We start from the raw sequence: 20,904 nt of genomic DNA, 5'->3' as shown, positions 1-20,904 counted from the left end.
TTTGTAGCCTCGTTATTCTGAAATTAAAAATCAAATAATTCAGACACTCAAGTATAAAAATAATACGGGGTGCACTCATACGCCTATTTTTCACTCAGCTTTCCCAGCACGAAAACGCCGCCAGTGACGCCACCTCGGGAGCTGGTCCTCAACGTCCTCGGCTTCACTGCTCCCTCAGTCCGTCCTTGAACTTCGTGTTTGTCTTTCCCTGTGTCTTCATGCTTTTTCCATATGTACATATTCCTACACATGTGGCGTTGTTCTGTTTGGCTATACACGTTATGTAAATTATTACAAAGGTATTCTGTGACTTAAGAGCATTTCCGCTGCTGTGTCGCCTATCACAACTTGCCTATTTTCCCACTGATGGACGTTCAGACTGTTTACAATGATCGCGACTGTAAACTCCGCAACAAGTATACAGCGCACCTCGTGCACTGGGATGTGTGCCAGGAGTGGCTCTGCTGAGCCACCGGTGCCTGCGCGCCCCGAGCTTCGTCAGACGTTCTCGAGGGGCTCTTCGGAGTGGTGGTCGCGTGGTGGTCCCACGCGGTGACGGTTCAGCCGTCTCCCTCTGCAGTCTTGCTTACGGTGGCCATTGCCCAGACGGCGCCAACACCTGTGTGGGTGACCAGTAACTGGAATTTGGCACAATGTTACTCCGGGAGGTGTGGAGGGACTGGGGAGCAAAGCCTGCAGGCCAGCGGGATGCCTCTCTTCTGGAAGCTTCTCTTCCCGAGGACAGAAACACTGCACCTGGCACCGAATCTTGGCAGTTTTCTCAGAAAGTTCCCCAGGACAGGGCATAGACCCGCCCCCGACCCGCCCCTAGCTCCGCCCCTACCCCGCCCCCAGCTCGCGCGAGCCCCGCCCCCGGCGCTGACTGCGCGGCGGCGACGGCAGCCGGGGGGCGATGACGAACACGCGGCCGTCCGCCGCTAGGAAGCGCGGGGCGGAGCGCGGCGGCGAGGGGACAGCGGCCGAGGGCTCGCCCGGGCGGGAGCGGCGGCCGGGGGCAGCGGTGAGGGCCGACATGCACCGGGTAGGCGGCGGCGGCTGGGCGCTGGCCGCGCTGTTGCTGGCGGCTTCGGTGCTGGGCGCCACGTTGCTGGTCCCGGGCGGCTCCCTGGAACGCGGCGCCGAGGCCGCGCCCCCGCCAGGTGAGTGCGCGCCGCCCTGCGCCTGCCCCGCCCCGCCCGGCCCGGCCCGCGGGGCGCGGCGAGCTTGGGGCGCGGCGGGACCGTGCGCGGAAGCACGGCAGTTCCCCGGAGCTAGTTTCTGCCTCTACTGCGCTGTCGGGAGCCCCGGGGCCGGGCTTCGCGGAGCCGGGCAGGGGCGGCGGTGCGGAGGGAGCCGGGCCTCAGCGTCCGACCGCGACGCCCGCTGGCGAGAGTGGCGCGTGGCGTGTGCGCGGCTGGTCGGGGCCTGGTCTGGGTGGCCTCGGGTCCCCGCCCGCCCGCCACGGGACGGCGGGACAGCCGGGGCGTCTTCCTGGTGACGTTTGTGTAAACAGCAGAAGGCCTTTGATCCGCAGACCTGGCACTCCACAGACACGCAGCCGAGAACAGGACTGTTGATACTCGTCCCTTCCAGCGCACTGTGGGGGGCCCCTGTTAGGAGAATGAGGTCCTCTGCCCGGAGGTCCTTCCCACGGAAGGCCGGGAAGCTGCAGTGATGCCCGGATGTTGAGAATTTCGGGGGATGCGGGAACCGCCCGGCAGGGTCGCTGGAGTCGCGGGGCGCCCAGCGGGGATCCCCGAGTCAGAGATGGGCGTTTTCCCTCCTGCGCTTGGATTAAACTCCTGGGTAAACGCCCCAGTGGAAGGCTGCGGAAGACGGGCGTGGACTGAAGTTCAGCCTCGGGGGTCCCCCGAACGTCTTTGAGGCTAATTTTACTTTCAAGGTGCGGGAGGGACCACGGAGGCCAGGGTGAGCTGGAGGCCAGCAGCAGCCACGGCCACGGAGTTGTGATTGTCCCCGCGGCTGGCCCAAGAGGCGCGCAGTCCATAGAGGGAGCTATAAAAAAGGCTATTTTGGGTTAAAAATTTTACTCCTGGCAGTTCATTCTTAAAGAGTCATGTCAAAAGAAGAACGTAGAATTTTCACATGGATATAGCAGGGCATCATTTCCTACGATAAAAAGAAATGGAGCTAAATGCCTGTGGCTCAAGCAGCTAAGGCGCCAGCCACATACACCCGAGCTGGCGGGTTGACGGCTGCAACCAAAAAAATAGCCGGGCATTGTGGCCAGTGCCTATAGTCCGGCTACTTGGGAGGTGGAGGCAGGAAAATCGCTTGAGCCCAGGAGTTGGAGGTTGCTGTGAGCTATGATGCCAGGGCACTCTACCCAGGGTGACAGTTTGAGGCTCTGTCTCAAAAAAAAAAAAAAAAAGAAATGGGACATAAGGAGAAATTAGAAATACGGTTAAATGGAAAAAGAAAACAACTTTTAAAAATACTCAGGTAGGGTGGGGATGGTGGCTCACATCTGTAATCCCAGCACTCTGGGAGGCAAAGATGGGTTCCTTGAGCTCAGGAGTTCATGACCAGCTTGAGCAAGTTCAATACCATGTCTCTACTAAAAACAGCAAAAACTAATTAGGTGTTGTAGCTGGCACCTGTAATCCCAGCTACTCAGGAGGCTGAGGGAGGAAATCACATGAACCCAAGAGTTTGAGGTTGCTGTGAGCTAGGCTGATGCCCCAGTACTGTAGCCTGGGCCACCACACCCGGTTGGAAACCACTACTGTTACGCCAGGTCTACTAAATTCAGTGCATCCCATATCTTAGCCCTTGATGAATGTGAGTTCCTTCCGAGTCCTTTTTACACACTGGATGTGAATGGTGTTGAATGAATGCTTGTTTGTAATAGAGGCGTCTGTGCAAAAGGGGCCTGTCTGTGCACATGTATTTGTGCAGACGTGCGCGTCTGTGTCTACACAAAGTGATACACGCAAGACCCTAAGAACCCCAGAGTGCAGTGTTTGAAAGCACTTGTGTGAAGCCCCTGCTGGCACAAGTGCAGTTCGTCTCTAAGACATCTTTCTGGTACCTTGCTTCCCGTGTGTGTGTGCTTTTTTTTTTATTTTTTTAAGTTTTCTTCCTAATCCTTACCAGATTTAGACAAAAAAAGGCCTATGGAGCTGAAGATGGATCAGGCTTTGCTTCTCGTCCATAATGAACTCCTTCAGAGACACCTGACTGTCTACTGGAAATCTGAACGCTGTTACCAGGTGTGTTCAGACACACAATTTTGTTTACTTTGGGGCTTGTTTGATGTGAGCCTTAGTGCTATTAAGAGTTGCTTTAGGTCAAGCTCAGTGGCTCACACCTGTAATCCTAATACTCTGGAAAGCAGAGGCAGGTGGATTGCTTGAACTCAGGAATTTGAGACCAACCTGAGCATGAGTGAGACTCCCATCTGTACTAAAAATAGGGGAAAAAACTCCCTGGGTTTTGGGGTGGGTGCTTGTAGTTCCAGCTACTTGGGAGGCTGAGGCAAAATGGATCACCTGAGCCCAAGAGACTGAGGTTGCTATGAGCTAGGTTGACATGAAGGTACACTGCCCAGGGTGACAGAGTAAGACTCTGTCTCAGAAAAAAAAGAAAATAATAAAGTTGCTTTATATATTTAAGTGCACCAGTGTTGGTTGTATGTAAATTTATAATCGTTCTGTTTTCATGGTGCATTGACCCCATTATCATTACATAATGGCCTTTGTCTCTTAGTATATTTTATCTGGTATTGGTGTATCTACTCCTTTCCCATTTGCATGGATTATCTTCTCCCATCCCTTCACTTTCAGTCTCTGTGTGTCCTTGCAGGTGAAGTGAGTCTCCTGCAGACAGCAAGACAGGTCTTGTTTTTTAATCCATTCAGCCACTCTCTATGTTAGCAGAGTACCTTTTTTTTTTTTTTTGAGACAGTCTCACTTTGTCACCCTCAGTAGAGTGCAGTGACACCATAGCTGACGGCAATCTCAAACTCTGGGGCTCAAGCAGTTCCCTTGCCTCAGCCTCCTGAGTAGCTGGGACTACAGGCACCTACCGCAACATCCAGCTGTTTTTAGAAAGGGAGTCTCACTCTTGCTCAGGCTGGTCACGAACCTGGGAGCTCAAGGCAATCCTCGGCCTCCCAGAGTGGTAGGATTACAGGCGTGAGCCACCGCACCCAGCAGCAGAGTGCTTTTTGAATTAATGAAGCAACAGAAGAAATAAGCCAGATTTGTATGACTGTATAAAAATATAAAAACTCGTGATTAACAACAACAAAATGTAACAAGATGAAAAGGAATCCCTGCAATGGAGAGCAATATTTGATACAATTAGAAGTTTAATATTACACTATATGAGGACATATTTCTAAGATTGTCTTCAGGGAACTTGGTATCTAATGGTTCACCCTATAGGAATAAAATATCAAAATTATTGAATTTTTAATCAATTGATAATTTAAAATGTAATCTTAATGCTGTGATATAATTAGTAAAGAAAAAGACAAATGATTTAAAAATCTTGGTAAGACTAGTGAGAAAAAAATATATATATGTATAATTTTGGAGACAGAGTCTCTGTCACACTGGCTGGAGTACAGTAGTCTTAGCCTGGTTCGCAGTAACCTCAAACTCCTGAGCTCAAGCTGGGAATACAGGCACCTACCACAATTCCTTCTAGTTTTTCTGTTTTTATCAGAGATGGGGTTTTGCTCTTGCTCAGGCTAGTCTCGAACTCCTAAGCTCAAGTGGTTCACTCGCCTCAGCCTCCCATAGTGCTAGGATTACAGGTGTGAGCCACTGCACCAGGCCAATGTGTAGAGCTTTTAACACAATATAATTTTTATAACAAAAATAAGATAAAACACAAAATCTTTGAAATCACCCTCAATCCTCCCAGCGATAGTATCAAATGAAATATAATGCAACTATTAAATATTAGAAATGTGCGAACTAGGTAGAGTCATGGAAACTCATTTGTTAATCCTATGTGATATTTAGATTTAATATATGATCTATTGTTAAAAGTTTACCTATGAAGATTGTACAGTTACATAGAGAAAGTCATTTTTTGATACAAAATAATAGGTAAATTTTGTTTAAATTACTGAAATTCGTACTTTTAATAAGTAGCAAGGAGAAGTCATGTCAGGATCTTCAGTTAGATACTTACGTCCTCCCACAAGTGAAGGTCCAGCCTCTGTTTATGTGTTCTGCTTTTATTTTATAGTGCTTGTTTCAGGTTCTGGCAAATGTCTCTCAGAGTGGAAAATCTGGGAAGCCCAGCCTTGCAGCTGTGTCCGTCAGCACCCAGCACGGATCCATCCTGCAGGTGAATGACACCCTGGAAAAGAAGGAAGTCTGCAGGTTTGTGATGGCTTTGATGTGATCTCTACTTCTTTTCCCATTCGGCTTGTAGCTTTAAAATATTTTTCTTTATCTTTTCTGGGCTGTATCTAGGAACACATTTCATTCTGCCTTTATGACATTAGCAAAATCTGATTCTTTATTTCCTAATCTAACCGTTTGTCTTAATTTATCTTTGTAGGCTAGAATACAAATTTGGAGAATATGGAAATTATTCTCTCTTGGTAAAGCACATCCCCAGTGGAGTCAATGGAAGCACTTGTGACCTAGTTGTCAATGAGGATCCAGTCGATAGTAATCTCCGTACGTATGTGCTCCTTGTTGTGTTTTTATGTCTGTATTTTTAAAGGCTTCAGTTTTGGGATACTCTTTATAACGTGAAGCAGTCCATGACATAAAAACCTAGATTATAGGCTGTGGATTCCATTGAGTAATGGTGTATCTGTAATATATTTATTGTGTCATTTGTGTGTGTATACCAGGAAATTCACATGATATATTGAAAATTATAGGCTATATATGGGGCCGGGCATGTTGTCTCACATCTCTAATCCCAGCACTCTGGGAGGCTGAGGTGGGTGGATCGCTTCAGCTCAGGAGTTTGAGATTAGCCAGAGGGAGACTCTATCTCTAAAAACAGCCAGGTGTTGTGGCAGGCACCCATAGGTCCAGCTGCTTGGGAGGCTGAGGCAAGAGGATCACTTGAGCCCAAGAGTTCGAGGACATTATGACACTCTACTGAGGGCAGCAAAGTAAGACTCTGTCTCAAAAAAAATTATAGGCTATATCAACATATGCACGAGTCGTTATTTAGTTTACTTATAAAGCATTAGTAAACCAAAAACATTAATACATTGGAAAGAGAAAGTAGAAAGAGGACAATTGACCGTCAAAAAGCTTTCCTTGTTTTAGGATTTAGGGGATAGTGTTTCCTGTATGTCTTACACTGACACCTAAAATTTTCCGTAGGTTAAGGAGGGTTGTTCATACTTCAGTAACTCCACTGAAGAAAATTTGTCATTCTGAGCTCCCCACTAGATAATGTCTGTGAAAGGCAGTCAGGGGCCCTGGGGCATTAGTAGGAGCTGGTCACAGGCAAGACTGTGAGGTTATGTCAAAAGAACATAGGCGCCAGTATGAAAGGGCCAACGTGGACAATTGAGGTGTTAAAAAAAATAGATTATCAGTGAAAAATAACAGATATGTAAAACCATGATGTCCTTATGAAACTGAAAAGATTAAGACCCTTATCCCCAAACAGAAACAGAAACAAAAGCACTGCTTTGGTTGTCTTTTTTTTTTTTTTTTAAGAAACATTATTTATTTATTTATTTTATTTATTTATTTCTTTTTGCAGTTTTGGCTGGGGCTGGGTTTGAACCTGCCACCTCCGGCATATGGGGCCAGCACCCTACTCATTTGAGCCACAGGTGCTGCCCCCAGCTTTGGTTGTCTTTGAATGTAACAGAGTCCAGCATTTATCCTGGCTTCTCTTTTTAACTGTAAATCAGGGTAACCAAATGGTTCTATTTCATGAGGGTAAATTCTATAGAGAAGAATTCTAGGTAATGGCAGAATGGGAGGATATTTTGTAATTCTAATGAAATAATTTATTTTTTTTTTGAGATTCTGTTATTTGCCTACCATTTGGATTAAATTCTGAATTTTTTTTCAGGCTACAAGTCTCCAAACTAATGTTTCCAAATTTTTCTTCCATTTTTCTGACTTGGACTCGGCAAAATTGCTACTTTCTTTTTCCTGAGGCTCTGCTAACATACATTATTACATACAAATTATAGATGAGAAAAATCTTTCAGAAACCTCTGTGTACTTCCAACTTCCACTTTACCTGAAGAAGTTTCAAGTCTGATCACCATCCAGACTCTAAGAAAACTGGTTCAGAGATTGTTCCAGACATTAACCTTTGCTTTTCAGTGTCATCTCCTGAAATGAGACACAGCTATTCAGTGAGACTGGCATATTCCCAGAAATGAGAGACTGGTTGAATAGGATCCTTTACCACTCAGCTATTAGCTCAGTTTTTGGCTCCACAGCCACCAGCTCAGCTTTCAGTGTGTGGAACTTCTAGGGTTAGTTCAGACAGAGGAATGTGGGAGCTTAGAAACTGATAACCCCAAATAATGACACTTTGACAAACTGAACTGAACAAGCCTCAAGGTCTCTCTGACCGTCTTCCTTTTCTCCCTAAAGAAATAATTGATTCAGGCAAAGTGTACGTGGAGGACAGCATCAGTGAAAGAGGGAACTTTACACTAGAAGGGTCAGGCTTTTATCAGCTGAATGTATGTGTCAGTTGCCCGGGAATTATTGTTCATTGTGTATGACAGTGTGGTTATGTAACAAAATGTCAGTTTTTAAGAAGCTTAATTTTGAAATAGACTTAAACATTATAAAAAAAAAAAAAAGAGTTCCCCAAAACTCTTCACCTAGCTTCCCCTAAACCAGCAATTCTCAATCTGTGGGTCGCGACCCCTTTGTAGCAATGAAAATAATCCTGCATATCAGATATTTACATTACGATTCATAACAGTAGCAAAATCACAGTTATGAAGTAGCAACAAAAATAATGTTATGGTTGGGGGTCACCACAACATGAGGAACTGTATTAAAGGGTCGCAGCATTAGGAGGGTTGAGAACCACTGCCCTAAACCCTTAGACCGTGTAATCATAAAATTATCCTGTGTACAATTATTGAAACCAGGAACTTAACATTGAATTTAACATTGATACAATATTTATTTACAGACTTATTTAAATTTCTTCGCTGTCTCTTTTAACATCCTTCCTCGGGTCCAGCATCCAGTCTGGGATCCACACGGTCTGTAGTTGTCAGGCCTTTCCCTTGTCTTCTCCAGTCATGACAGTTCCCTGGACTTTCTTGGCCTTTCGCGACTGTGACAGGTTTGAAGACTATTGACTAGTCAGTTTGAATTGGTTGATGTTTTCTCCCGACTAGGTCGAGGTTTTGCATTTTTTGGCAGGTGCTGCAGCATTGACTCTGTCCTTCTCCAGTGTGTCATGCCCACCGGTGCATGATGTCAAAATGTCTCTGCAGGGCCGTGTGTGGGGTGAATGGCGTGATGTTTGGATGTGTTTTAAAATACTGTAGCTGAGAACAGAAAGCAGGGATAGTTACAGATGAAGCAAGAGTGACAAGATCTTGGTGAATCTGAGATAGAGATGATGGGTGTATGATATTTTACATAATGAAAATTAGTTAGTGCCCCCAATGATGAGTGGTGGTTTCAGTTGTTTTTTTCCTCATTTGTTTTCATTTTTCATGAATAGATTAAATGTAATAACAGCTTTGATGTGTAGGATGACATTTTTGGTGATGATGTTTTCTCTTTTCTTTTACAGCTGTGAGCATTGCATTCCTCATCGGTCTAGCAGTTGTCATTGCAGTGTGCTTTCTGAGGCTCTTGTTTAGGTAAGATGTTTGGGAGAACGTAGGAGGAAGGGAAGAATATAGAAATAATATCTTCAGGAAGGGTAGTTGTGAGCCCCCAAATGGCCATTATTCTTTGATTAAATGAACATTTATTAGTCTGCCATGTCCAGTCCGATCCTAGGCATCAGGGATCCAGTATAGATGAAGATACAGTCTCAGATGTCAGGGAAATAACCAGTAAGGGAGATTGTAATGGGCCGGGCGTGGTGGCTCACGCCTGTGATCCCAGCACTCTGGAAGGCCGAGGCAGGTGCGTCACTTGAGCTCAGGAGTTGGAAACCAGCCTGAGCAAGAGCAAGACCCTGTCTCCACTAAAATAGCAAAGTTAGCCAGATGTGTGTCAGGCACCTTTAGTCCCCGTTACTTGGGAGGCTGAGGCAGGAGGATCACTGAGAGCCTCGGAGGTTGAGGTTGCTATGAGCTACAGTGATGCCCTGACACTCAACCCCAGGGTGATAAAGTGAGACCCTGTTAAAAAAAAAAAAATTAAAAAATAAGAAAAGAGGATTGTAATGGACTTTTGCTTTCCATCCTCCCACATGGCGAAAAATAAAGAAAGTCTTTGAGAGAGAATTATTTCCTAAAGAATCAGGGAGTGGAACTAGCTTGTGTTAGCATCAGGAGGGGGCAGCCACTCTGGGCCTTCCTTCTCCTCTCTGGTCCTGAGCCCTGGGGCACCCAGTAGTCCAGCTTTCACCTCCTTGCCAGCTCAGGAGTCAGGTGGCAGGGTGTGTGACCAGGAGTCGTGGCTCTTCCTGTGGTCAGAGCTATTAGCCAGCATGGAGAAGGGGGTTTGTGCTGCTCTGCTTGTCAGCAGTGATTCTGATAAGTGTGAATTAGTACAGTAGAAAAGAAAAAGTAAAGTAGATCCAGGCCTGCTTTAGTCAGTTTTCAAAGGAAGGTTTTTTCATATTCTAAGAGGAATAAGATTGCTTGAATTTTCATATGCTCATCCTCCTGTTAGGGTCTTCAGAAGGACCACAAGATTTTATTGGCAAGCTTTGTGCAGATTGGAAGAATGGAAACCTGATCTTCGTTTTATTTATTTATTTTTTATTCAAGACAGGGGTCTCACTTTGTCCCATTCTATAGAGTACCATGGCATCATAGCTGACAGCAACCTCAAACTCTTAGGCTCAAGTGATTCTCTTGCCTTGGCCTCCTGAATAGCTAGGACTACAGGCGCTGACCACAAAGCCTGGCTATTTTTTTTAATACATGGGTTCTTGCTGTTGGTCAGGCTGGTCTTGAACTCCTGAGCTCAACTGATCCACCTGTCTCATCCTCCCAGAGTGCTGGGATCACAGGTGTGAGCCACGGCACCTGGCCTGGAAACCTAATCTTTAAATCGTCCAGCTTGAGGGAGTCATGAAACTTTGTGGGCGTTTATGCACTCTGACCCTCTGGCCTTGTGCATCTTAAAAATGGCTTAATTCCCTCTCTGAGGAACCTGACTGTGTATAACTGTAAAAGAACCACTGCCAGCTTAGAAGCAGACTCAGCTGCTTATTACAGGTAGAGAAGGATTCTATCGGAGTTTCATTTCTTTGCATTATGATATTGTCAATTTTTTGATGAGATGCAAATACGTTTGCAATATAGAGTGTGTATTCATTTGGTGCTTTTCACACGAATGGATCTGTTACATCACTTTGAAAAGTAATTGGTAGCTAAGATAAAGCCCTTGCAGAGAGAAGAAATTCCATCTTGCCCTGCTGTGGAAGTGAAACTCCTCTTCGCATGTGATTCTGCTTCCCGCCCCCTCACTTTCCTGTGGACTCACGAAAGTCCAGGGAAGTTCAGATTAGTCTAAACCAGATTTTGCACTTGGGGAACAGGCATGTACAGGAGAATTAGGTATTTTTTGGTTTGTTTTATTTTTTAATATCTTAACTTCTCCTTTTCACCATTCCTTTGATGTGTCTATTTTGATATTTTTCATGTGATGATGACATTGTCAATGCTGAATAAACCAGAAATGGGAGCTCAGTTGTGAGGGGAAAAAAAATGACAGATGCTTGTGTCGGCTGTGTGGGTTATGTTTGGATACTGAATTGAACAACTGTAGAAAAGTTTTAGGAGACAGGGACACGGAACTGGCTGTGTGATGATATTGAGGTGTTGCTAGTGTTTTTAAGTTTGATAATGGTGTTAGGATTACATTTAGAAATAAAAATAGTTCTTCTCTTTTAGAGATACATATTGAGGTCCTTACGAAATGATGTCTGGGATATTCTGTAAAATGGTCAATTTGAGGCGAGAGTTAAGAGCATGGAGCAGGAGCACAGGCGGAGTAAGATCAGCCGTGGGCAGACACACCTCTCTCTATCACACCTCGCAAATACTGTGTTTTTAGCAAACTGAATGTTTGTGGCCGCCCCGCATTGAACACCTCCGTCAGCGTGATCTTTACAACAGCACTTGCTGTTCACTTGATGTCTCTGCCACATTTTGACAATCCTTGGAACATTTCAGACTTTTTCCTTATTGCATGTATCATCTCTGTTATGGTGATCTGTGATCAATGATCTTTGATGTTACTATTGTAATTGCTTTGGGCTACCATGAACTGCACCCATATATGATGGAACTTAATCAAAACATGGTGTGTGTGTTTTCACTACTCTGTTCACTGGCTGTTCCCGTTTCTTTCTCTTTGGGCCTCCCTATTTTCTGAGACCCAAGGATACTGAAAATAGGCCACTTAATAACCCTACAGTGGCCTCTAAGTGTTCAAATGAAAGGAAGAGATATATGTCTCTCATTTAAAGTCAGAAGCTAGAAATAATTAAGCTTAGTTAGGAAGATGTTGAAAATTGAAAGCTGAGATAGGTTGAAAGCCAGGATGGGCCTCTTGTACCAAACAGCCAAGTTGTGAATGCAATAGAAAAAGTCTGGAGGGAAAGGAAAAGTGCTACTCCAGTGAACAGGTGAATGATAAGAAAGCCAAGCAGCCTTATTGCTGATAAAGAGAAGGTTTGAGTAGTCTGGATAGAAGATCAAACCAGCCAAGGCTGGGCATGATGGTTCATGCCTATAATCCTAGCACTCTGGGAGGCCGAGGCAGGTGGATCATCTGAGCTCAGGAGTTCAAGACCAGCCTGAGCAAGAGCGAGACCCCATCTTTACTAAAAAGAGAAACTAGCTAGCTGGGCATTATGGTGGGTGCAGGGAGCTGAGGTTGAGGTAAATGGTCGAGTTTGAGTTTGCTTTGAGGTGTGATGCCAGGGCACTCTACCCACAGTGACTGACCAAGACTCTGTCTCAAAAAAAAAAAGATCAAACCAGCCTCAGCGGTCCCTTATGCCAAAGACTAACGCAGAGGAGGTTGGAGGCAGTGCTCACTTACTACCCCAGGGCCTTTAAGAACTATGCTCAGTGAAGGACATCGTAAATCCTGGATGACAGCTCATCGGTTTACAGTGTGGTTTACTGACACTGGAGAGCGCGAAGGAGATGTCCAAGATGACTGTTGTTTGCATGCCCGCTCACTCAACATCCATTCTGTAGCCCAGGGGTCAGGGAGTAATTTTGACTTTCAATTCTTATTAATAAATGCCTTTGTAAGCCTATAGTTGCCATAGACAGTGATTCCTCTGAAGGATCTGGGCAAAGTATATTGAAAACCTTCTGGAAAGGATTCATCATTCTGGATGCCATTAAAAACTTTCATGATTCATGCAAGGAGGTCACGACGTCAACATTGCAAATAGCGATGTGAAAATACCTATTCCAGCCCTCATGGAAGACTTTGAAGGGTTCAGGGTTTCAGTAGAGAAAGTAACTGCAGATGTGGAGACCGCAAGAGCATTACAATTAGAAGTGGATTCTGAAGATAGGACTGAATTGCTGTAATCCCATGATACAATTAAATGGACGAGGAGTTGCTTCTTACGAATGAGCAGAGCAGTCAGTTTCTGGAGATGGAATGTACTCCTGGTTAAGACGCCTGTAAACTTGGTTGCAGTGACAACAAAGGGTTTATATTATTACCGTAAACTTAGTTGATAAAGCAGTGGCAGGGTTTGAGAGGATTGATTCCAATTTTGACAGAAGATCTGCTTTGGGTAAAATGCTCTCAAATGGCATCTCATGCCACTTTTATGACAGTATCAGTCAACCAGTGTGGCAGACTTCATTGTTGTCTTTCTTTAAGAAATTGCCACAGTCACCCCAGCCTCTAGTAACACCAGTCCTCAATTTGGAGTCAGGACCCTTCACTAGCAAAAAGATTAGAGCTCACTGAAGGCTCAGGTGAACATTGGCATATCTTAGGAATAAGATGTTTTTAAGTTAAAGTATATACATTGTCTTATTTTAGACTTAATGCTATTGCACAAATTAATAGACGATGGTGTAGTGTGAGTGTAACTTTTATATGCACTGGGAAACCAAAAATTTTGTGTGACTCACTTTATGGTGATATTTTTGTTTTATTGGAGTGGTCTGAAACTGAACTTGTAATATCTTGAGATGTGCCTGTACTACTTTTTTCTTCTTTTGTACATGCTTGAAACTATTCATGACCAAAGGAAAAAAAAAAAAGAAAAAAGTCACTCCAAAGTTGTCATCTTCAGACTTTGTTGGTGTGTATACGTAGATTTTTATTTCCTTGTCCTTGTAGATGTTAACGGTTTTTGCGTCTTGTGTTGTATCTTAGTCGCGTAGCTTTGTATTTCTTCTTGAGGACGAAGCCTGCATTCTTGTTTCCGTAGCTCTGGCTCATCCTCTCACACAGCTGTTGTATCTTGTGTTTAGTCATTCCTGAATTGAGTGAATTTGGTGGTTCCCATTTCTTTCCTATTCTGACTTTAATGGTATTATTAATAAGAATCTTACCTGCAGAGAATAATGATCTAGTTTGACCTTCGCGTGCTTTAATGAAAGGTCTGTCCTCATTCTCATTTTACTGATGAGGAGACTGTCCTGGAGGGTCAAGCATTTATGAATACAGCTGCTAAAATCTTTGATTTCTATTTTTATGTTGTTATAAAAGTTTTTATTATTTTTATTTTCTACCTATACCTTTGATGTAATCAGAAGTTAAAAAACCTTTCAGAATATTTAATTCCTTTACTAATATAGGATGTGAATCCTAAGGTAATTTTATTACACTATGATAGCCAATCATTTTGAACATTCTGCCAGAGAAAATAAATGAATCGAGCCTTTTATTTATTTATAGTTTGGATGACTTTAACAATTGGATTTCTAAGACCATAAATTCTCGAGAAACGGATCGCCTCATCAACTCGGTGAGTTCTTAGAATGTGTCGTGTTGTCTGGATGACTTTCTAAATTTGGAAATTATAATTTCTTACTTGTCTAAGCTGGACTGACTGTAGTTCTGGCTACTCAGAAGGTTGGCCAGTGACTTGAGTCCAGGAGTTCAGAGCCTCAGCCTGGGCAACAGAGCAAGACCCTATGTCAAAAAAATTACTATTCTCTGATTTAACAAATTAATAAATAATAAATTAGGTTATGTCCTGTATTTCTTTGTTTTTTTTTTTTCTTTCTTCTTTGTTTTTTTTTGTCCTGTATTTCTTAATCAACAGCCTCACTCTCTTCAGCCCCTGTGAAGGACTCTGTCCCCTTCTCTTTTTTCAGTAAAACTCTGAACTGTTAACGTTACATGCAGGTTGCTATGAAAGTCTTGAGACAGACGGTGTTGTGGGCTGTTATTTCACTTCTAAGAAGTACGATTGATAGCGGCCTGATTCACCTGTGCAGGTTTCAGCGAGCTTGGCTTAATGGTTGCTGGGAGGGCTTCCTTTGTTTTCGTCCTCACAGATTCTATGTTTCTTGATTTTTGTGTGTCTCAAAACTCTCATAATGACCCACACACAATGTGGAGACTTTTTCACCCTGCAGGCAGCATTATTGAAATCAATCCAGTTAGGTAGAGAGTGTCATGATGAAAACGAAAAAATAAGAGACCCCCAATTTTGTTTTGTTTTTTTTAGATAGCCTCACTCTATCACCCTGGGTTGGGTTCTGTGGCATCATAGCTCACAGCAACCTCAAACTCCTGGGCTCAAGTGATCCTCTTCCCTCAGCCTCCTGAGTAGCAAGGACTACAGGTGCCCACCACAACACCTGGCTGCTTTTTCTATTTTTAGTAGAGATGGGGTCTTTCTCTTTCTCTTGCTGGTCTCGACCTCCCAAGCTCAGGCAATCCACCTACCTCCACCTTCTAGAGAGCTAGGATACAGGCGTGAGCCACCGTGCCCTGCCAGGGAGTTATCAGTGTTCAGTCTGTAAGTGCCAGTGGCCTAGTGTAATGTCATTAAATTTATGTTATAAATTCAGCCTCCCTTTTTGGACATACCTGCCTCTACACTTGTGCTGAATGGACTCGTGGTCCAGTCCTCTGTGTTATTTGTCAACACGGCCACCTGGCAAGCTCAGCAAACAGCACAGAGAGCCAATAAAATGGAAAGCAAATCTCTAGGCAGATCTTTACCAAGCAGAGTCAAGTTTGTTCAGCTTTCTACTCTGTCAGTTTCTTCCTTTAAAAAGTCAAAACTCAAATTTTACTCCTTAACATAATGAATTGCCATATCTTTCTCCTTTTTTTCTGAAGGAGCTGGGATCTCCAAGCAGGGCAGACTCTCTCGGCGGTGACACCCAGCCAGCCACGTGGCACCTGTCCGCCCACCCACCCCGCCTCCGCTGCGTGGACACATTCAGGGGGTACGTAGGCACAGGTGGTCTTGGGGTTACATAGTGACACTAAACACACTTTTATCTTAAGATATTTTACATACTTTTCACTTGCTAAACTAGAAAGCATCGTTTGGATGCAAAAGTAGAGTCGGCAGCCTGTCCAATCTTGGAAACAGGATGCTCAGTATGATCTACTGAGAGAGGAGCAGTGGGTGAGGTGCAGCCGGGGTCCTCTGGGCTCGTTCAGGCAGCTGAGTGAAGGTCATGGACAAGTGTGGACGAGTCACTGTTACTTGGGGCCTATGAGCTGTACCCCCAAGTCTAGTCAGTAGCTTGGCAGCTTAGAAGATGCAGCAATGTAGAAACACAGCTCTTGTCTGGGGACTAAAAGGGGCTTATCCTTCACCACTGGCAAAGAAACTCAGACTTCAAAGCCAGAGCTCTGGTAGAAGAATGGAGGCAAAACTCTGAGAGTAAGATATGGACATGATGTGGCTAAAAATAAACATGCAAGTATAGTCATTTCTGCCCGCTGAGGCTTTCTGAATGCCAGTGGGAACCCTGTAACGGTCCTGGCCTCACCGGGCCCCTGAGTGCTCCTAGTAGGTGTATTTGAAGCAAGATGGTAACAACTGCTGATGATTTTGGAATTCTCACTATGCACAGGTCTCTGTCCTAACTCGTCTGAACTTATTTAATCTCTTAACAGTCCTGTGTGGTGGATCTGTTTAGTGTGCCTGTCTCACAGGTGAAGAAGCTGAGCTACTGGATTAAGTAATTAGTCTAAGGTCCCTTGGGTACTAAGTGGGAAAGACAAGATTCAATTTTCGGCAGTTGGGTTACAGAGTCTCCACAGACTATTTCATTAACATACCAAACTCTTCAGACAATAGCATGTCCAGAACCTATTTAGTTGTGTTCATCTTTCTTTTTTTTGAGACAGAGTCTCACTTTGTCACCCTCAGTAGAGTACTGTGGAATAACAGCTCACGGCAACCTCAAACTCTTGGGCTTAAGTGATTCTCTTGCTTCAGCCTCCCTTGTAGCTGTGATTACAGGCGCCCGCCACACACAACACCTGGCTATCTTTTGGTTGTGGTTGTCATTGTTGTTTGGCGGGCCCAGGCTGGATGCGAACCCGCCAGCTCTGCTGTCTGTGGCTGGCACCTTAGCTGCTGGAGCTACAGGCGCTGAGCCTCCTCTTTCTCCCTAATCATCACTGGCACTTTTAGAGATAAGATGTTCACAGATAGATAGGAACTAACTTTATTAAGTACTTTCAATGTGCCAAGCACTGGTTAGGAGCTATGACATGTTTAATACATTGTTCTCTTTAACATTCATGTGTGGCCAGGGTATTTTTTCTCTTTTACGGATGAGTGCACTGAATTAACTTAGAATTGTGTTCAAAGTTTGATGTCAAATAAGAGAAAAGGGTCCAAGATGTAAATTCTTAAGTCTTTGACTCACGTGACTGTGTGCCTTCTACTACAATTCTTTAACCTGATATTTAAATAATCAGTATAAAATTGAGTTATTGGAAATGTTTTTCCCTGTTTTCAAGTTTTATTTAGTAGTGCAGTGTGAGACATCATGTTGGAAATGTTGGCCCCAGGACTTCAGTGTATGGTCCTAAATGTAGTGATAAGAAAAGGATAGTTTCTTGGTCTTTATATCTAGTCTTGTATCTTAAACTGCTCAGTTGATCGCATTACCGCACAACTGCACCTCGTGGGCTTAAATGCATGTCCTGCAGGCCCTCCTTGTCTCCCTGCAAATCCTGAAAGGATGCTTTGTGTTGGCTTTGTAGGATATCGCTCACCCTCATGGTCTTCGTCAATTACGGAGGAGGAAAATACTGGTACTTCAAACACTCCAGTTGGAATGGTGAGATACTTCCTAAACATGTCACTGCTCAAGTGGGTCGGTCCAGAGAGCTGCAGGTGGGAGGGAAGTGCTCAGGCTTCAGTTGCTGAGCCCCTGCCCCACAGAATGACCTTTCTGTTACTCCGGGAGGCTGTTAGCTTTGTTCACCCTTGTGTGCTGTGAACCCGTAAGGGCTCTAGGCACACAGAGACTCTGAAGGTTTCTCCTGTGGACTATGAGACTTTGCACTGGTTGCAGATGGTCATTGTCATGTTCCAGATATACCTTTTATGACAGCCATCATGTTCTTGGGGGTTCTTTCTTCTAAGACTTATTGTGGTCCTTGGGGTGGGATTTAACTGGGATTGGCCTGAGTGGTGCTGAATAATCACTGTGAATCTGGCATGTAGTTGGTTTGAGAATGGACTGTGAATAGCACTGCTTAAATACAACTTGTCTGCACACTTCTAGTTTGGCTCTCCCATGTCTAGTTACATTCATAGGAAGTGCCCTAGCCAGGCCCAGTGAAAAGTCGCAGAGCCTTGAGGGAGCATTTGCATGTGTTACTTTTTTTTTTTTTTTTTTTTTGAGACAGAGTCTCACTTTGTCACCCTCAGTAGAGTGCCGTGGCATCACAGCTCACAGCAACCTCAAACTATCGGGCTCAAGCGATTCTCTTGTCTCAGGCTCCTGAGTAGCTGGGACTACAGATGCCTACCACAATGTCTGGCTGTTTTTAGAGACGGGGTCTCACGCTTGCTCAGGCTGATCTTTTAAGTTTTGAGGACAGGCCCACCTTGGCCTCCCAGAGTGCTGGGATCACAGGCCTGAGCCACCGTGCCCGGCTTGCATGTGTTTACTTTCTGTATCAGTGTGTGATGAAGTCCTTTCCAGATTTAGGAAATACTGATATTCTCAAGTCCTTTTTTTTACCACTTGTTCTTGTGTTACTCTCCAGGACTGACGGTGGCGGACCTTGTATTCCCATGGTGAGTCGACACTCATACAATCATTTCTTCCACGGGTCACCTCCAGCTTTTTGTTTTTAAGATAATGATGGAGCCTCTCTGTGAGATCAGCCTTACATTCTGGACCTAGGCTGTGTTCTGCTATTATAAAGTCCTTCCAAGAGTTGTGTTACTGGATACTTCTTACATCTGCCATAGTGCTTACACATGTGTATGTAAAAGATGAGGGATTTTGTAGGAAACATTTTGTTAGTGTAGATACAATATGCTAGATCCTGAAATCTTACAGAAGGAAATCAAATTCTGAATAATGTAGTTAAGTTCCATTGATTCTGAAAATAATTATAAAATTCTGTTTCCTAAAAGGAACACACCATATTGATATCAGTGAGTGCTGAAAAATACGTATGTAGCAGGGTGATGGTCGTATTAAATTAAAATGTAAAATAATAGTTAAGTAACCGGGCGCTGCCTGTGGTTCTCCTCGTCCTCTTGCTGTGGAGTTTGCGTCTTTGCTCTCAGATGCTGTGAGTGACTTTGCTTCACAGGAGGTAGAACCAGGCAGACTTGGAGTCTTCAGTCTCTAGTGATTTAGCACTAGTAGAGACTCAGGTGTTGGAGGAAGTCTCTTTGATTGATTTGTTTATTTTGAGATGGATTTGGGATGGGAGAAGCTTTATATGCCTGAAGATCCGGTAATGATTTATATATGTATAATCTGTGAGATTCCATACAGGGAAAGTTCTTGTTAGAAGAGGTTTCTGTCTGACTAGGATGACCCTGAAAAAGGGAGCCAGGGACACCCAGGGAAGCAGCGAGAGAAACTCTCATCTCTGTAACCCCGAGCCAAACAGAACAATTAGTACTCTGACTTTCTTTTCAAGGTACAATTTAACCTGGTTATTAAAAAAAAAGGAAAAAATATGTGACTCAGACCAAATGGAGAGCAAAAACTAAGCTTTCATTTTTCTTTCAGGAGCAGCAGTGAATTTAGAAATGATTAGAAGGTTCTATTTATTTGTCAAGGACTTGCTAGGCATGCTGGTGGATGCCTAGTTATCTGGTGACGTGGTTGTACCATTTTCACTCCCATTTCTCTCTGATACCTAAATGGGAGGGTTGTCCTTGGAATGTTGGTTACGATTAAAGCGTGCTCTCCCAGGACAGGAATTGCACATGTGCTTTGACAGAGCCCCTCGGCTCAGCAGGGCTGTTCTCGTTCCTTCCTAGACTGTGAGCTCCTGTTACTTCAGTCATTGGCTCTTTACACAGATCATGTGTTGCTTCTCTTATGTCACATATTTTATAACATTAATATTGCATAGACAAAAAATGGGAAATGGCCACTTAGTAACAGCTGAGTTTCTTTTTCTTAGGTTTGTATTTATTATGGGATCTTCAATTTTTCTGTCAATGACATCCGTACTGCAACGGGGATGTTCAGAATGCAGACTGCTGGGGAAAATTGCCTGGAGGAGTTTCCTGTTAATCTGCATAGGAATTATCATTGTGAACCCCAATTATTGCCTTGGTCCATGTAAGAATCCCCCTCTCTGAGTATATATTCTGGTTGAAATAGGGAAACTACATGTTGTATGTCATTGGAAAGAAATGTCATCCCTCCATCTCAGGTACCTACAGATGGGACAGTTCTTAGAAAAGTATATATAAAGTTTGTATGACTTTGGGTGTTATAATATCTTTGAATTTTAGACCTGGGAAGAGGCTCTAAAACTATTCAAATGCTTTTATTGTACAAAGGAAAATTCCAAGGCCGAGAGAGATTGAAGGATTTTTTTCTGGATTATTTAAGTGCAGTGAGGAGCAGGGAAGGGACTAGCAGGGCACCGTCTCCTCACGCTCTGCCCTCTGCCCTCTGCCCTTTTACCTTGTCAGCGCTTGTGTGGCCCCTGGGTTGCTGGGGAGAAATGACATCTTTGTCCAGTGAGATGGGAACACTTAGGGAAGGATATCAGCCCTGGGAGGGCAGGAGTCACCATCCTTAAGGGGCTTACACTATCATTAGCGCGAGGACACAGGAGCCACGTGGAGCCCTCAGCAGTCAGCACTTTTATTGAAAGACTGTAGATACTGAAAGAACTAGAGTTTACTTCTACATGGGGTTTCACATAAAAGTAGACTTGATCGATCTCTGAAAAGTGAGCCATTGCTTCCCGTGGGATTTGTCACCAGGTTTGTTATTGGGCTGTGTTCTTGGACCGTCACGTAGCCGGATGTAGCCTTGTGTCAGGTCAGTGGCTTGTGTTAGGTCTGCTAGTTCCTGGTGGACGTGGCAGCTGAACTTGTGTTTCTAAGGAGAAGGGGCCTAGAAATGGAACTGCAGGGTCGCAGGTAGTCCTTGTTTTACCTCTACACTGTCTCCCAACTGGCAGCCTTCCTGGTTTGGGTTTGAGCCAGGTCCCTGACTGTCTTCTATTAAATGGGACTGGCTTGTTTTTGGAACTCGAGTTTAAGAGCTCAAAGAGACTTACTTAGATGTAATATAGGTCCATCTTTCCCCTTAGGAGAAAAGATAACACTGTCTTAGGCTGAGATGGGACCTGATGGCCG

The 20,904-nt window shown here is 44.3% G+C and overlaps 1 protein-coding gene across 1 annotated transcript in view; it reads left to right on the top strand.

The window, feature by feature from the left end:
- Positions 1-884: 884 nt before the first annotated feature.
- The window catches only part of HGSNAT (heparan-alpha-glucosaminide N-acetyltransferase), a 28,782-nt gene continuing 8,762 nt past the window's right edge, over positions 885-20,904 (top strand). Inside the window, exons 1-10 of the mRNA XM_053578624.1 lie at positions 885-1,160; positions 3,118-3,233; positions 5,224-5,360; positions 5,542-5,663; positions 8,743-8,812; positions 14,019-14,088; positions 15,417-15,526; positions 17,310-17,386; positions 18,324-18,354; positions 19,710-19,870. Coding sequence (XP_053434599.1) covers positions 914-1,160; positions 3,118-3,233; positions 5,224-5,360; positions 5,542-5,663; positions 8,743-8,812; positions 14,019-14,088; positions 15,417-15,526; positions 17,310-17,386; positions 18,324-18,354; positions 19,710-19,870 — 1,141 coding nt within the window. The 5' untranslated portion in view covers positions 885-913. The remainder of the gene's footprint in view (positions 1,161-3,117; positions 3,234-5,223; positions 5,361-5,541; positions 5,664-8,742; positions 8,813-14,018; positions 14,089-15,416; positions 15,527-17,309; positions 17,387-18,323; positions 18,355-19,709; positions 19,871-20,904) is intronic.

This window comes from Nycticebus coucang, chromosome 24, assembly GCF_027406575.1.
Source record: "Nycticebus coucang isolate mNycCou1 chromosome 24, mNycCou1.pri, whole genome shotgun sequence".
NCBI classification, from domain to species: domain Eukaryota; kingdom Metazoa; phylum Chordata; class Mammalia; order Primates; family Lorisidae; genus Nycticebus; species Nycticebus coucang.
Note: the sequence above shows the minus strand (reverse complement) of the source record. Positions and strands in the feature narration are given on the sequence as shown.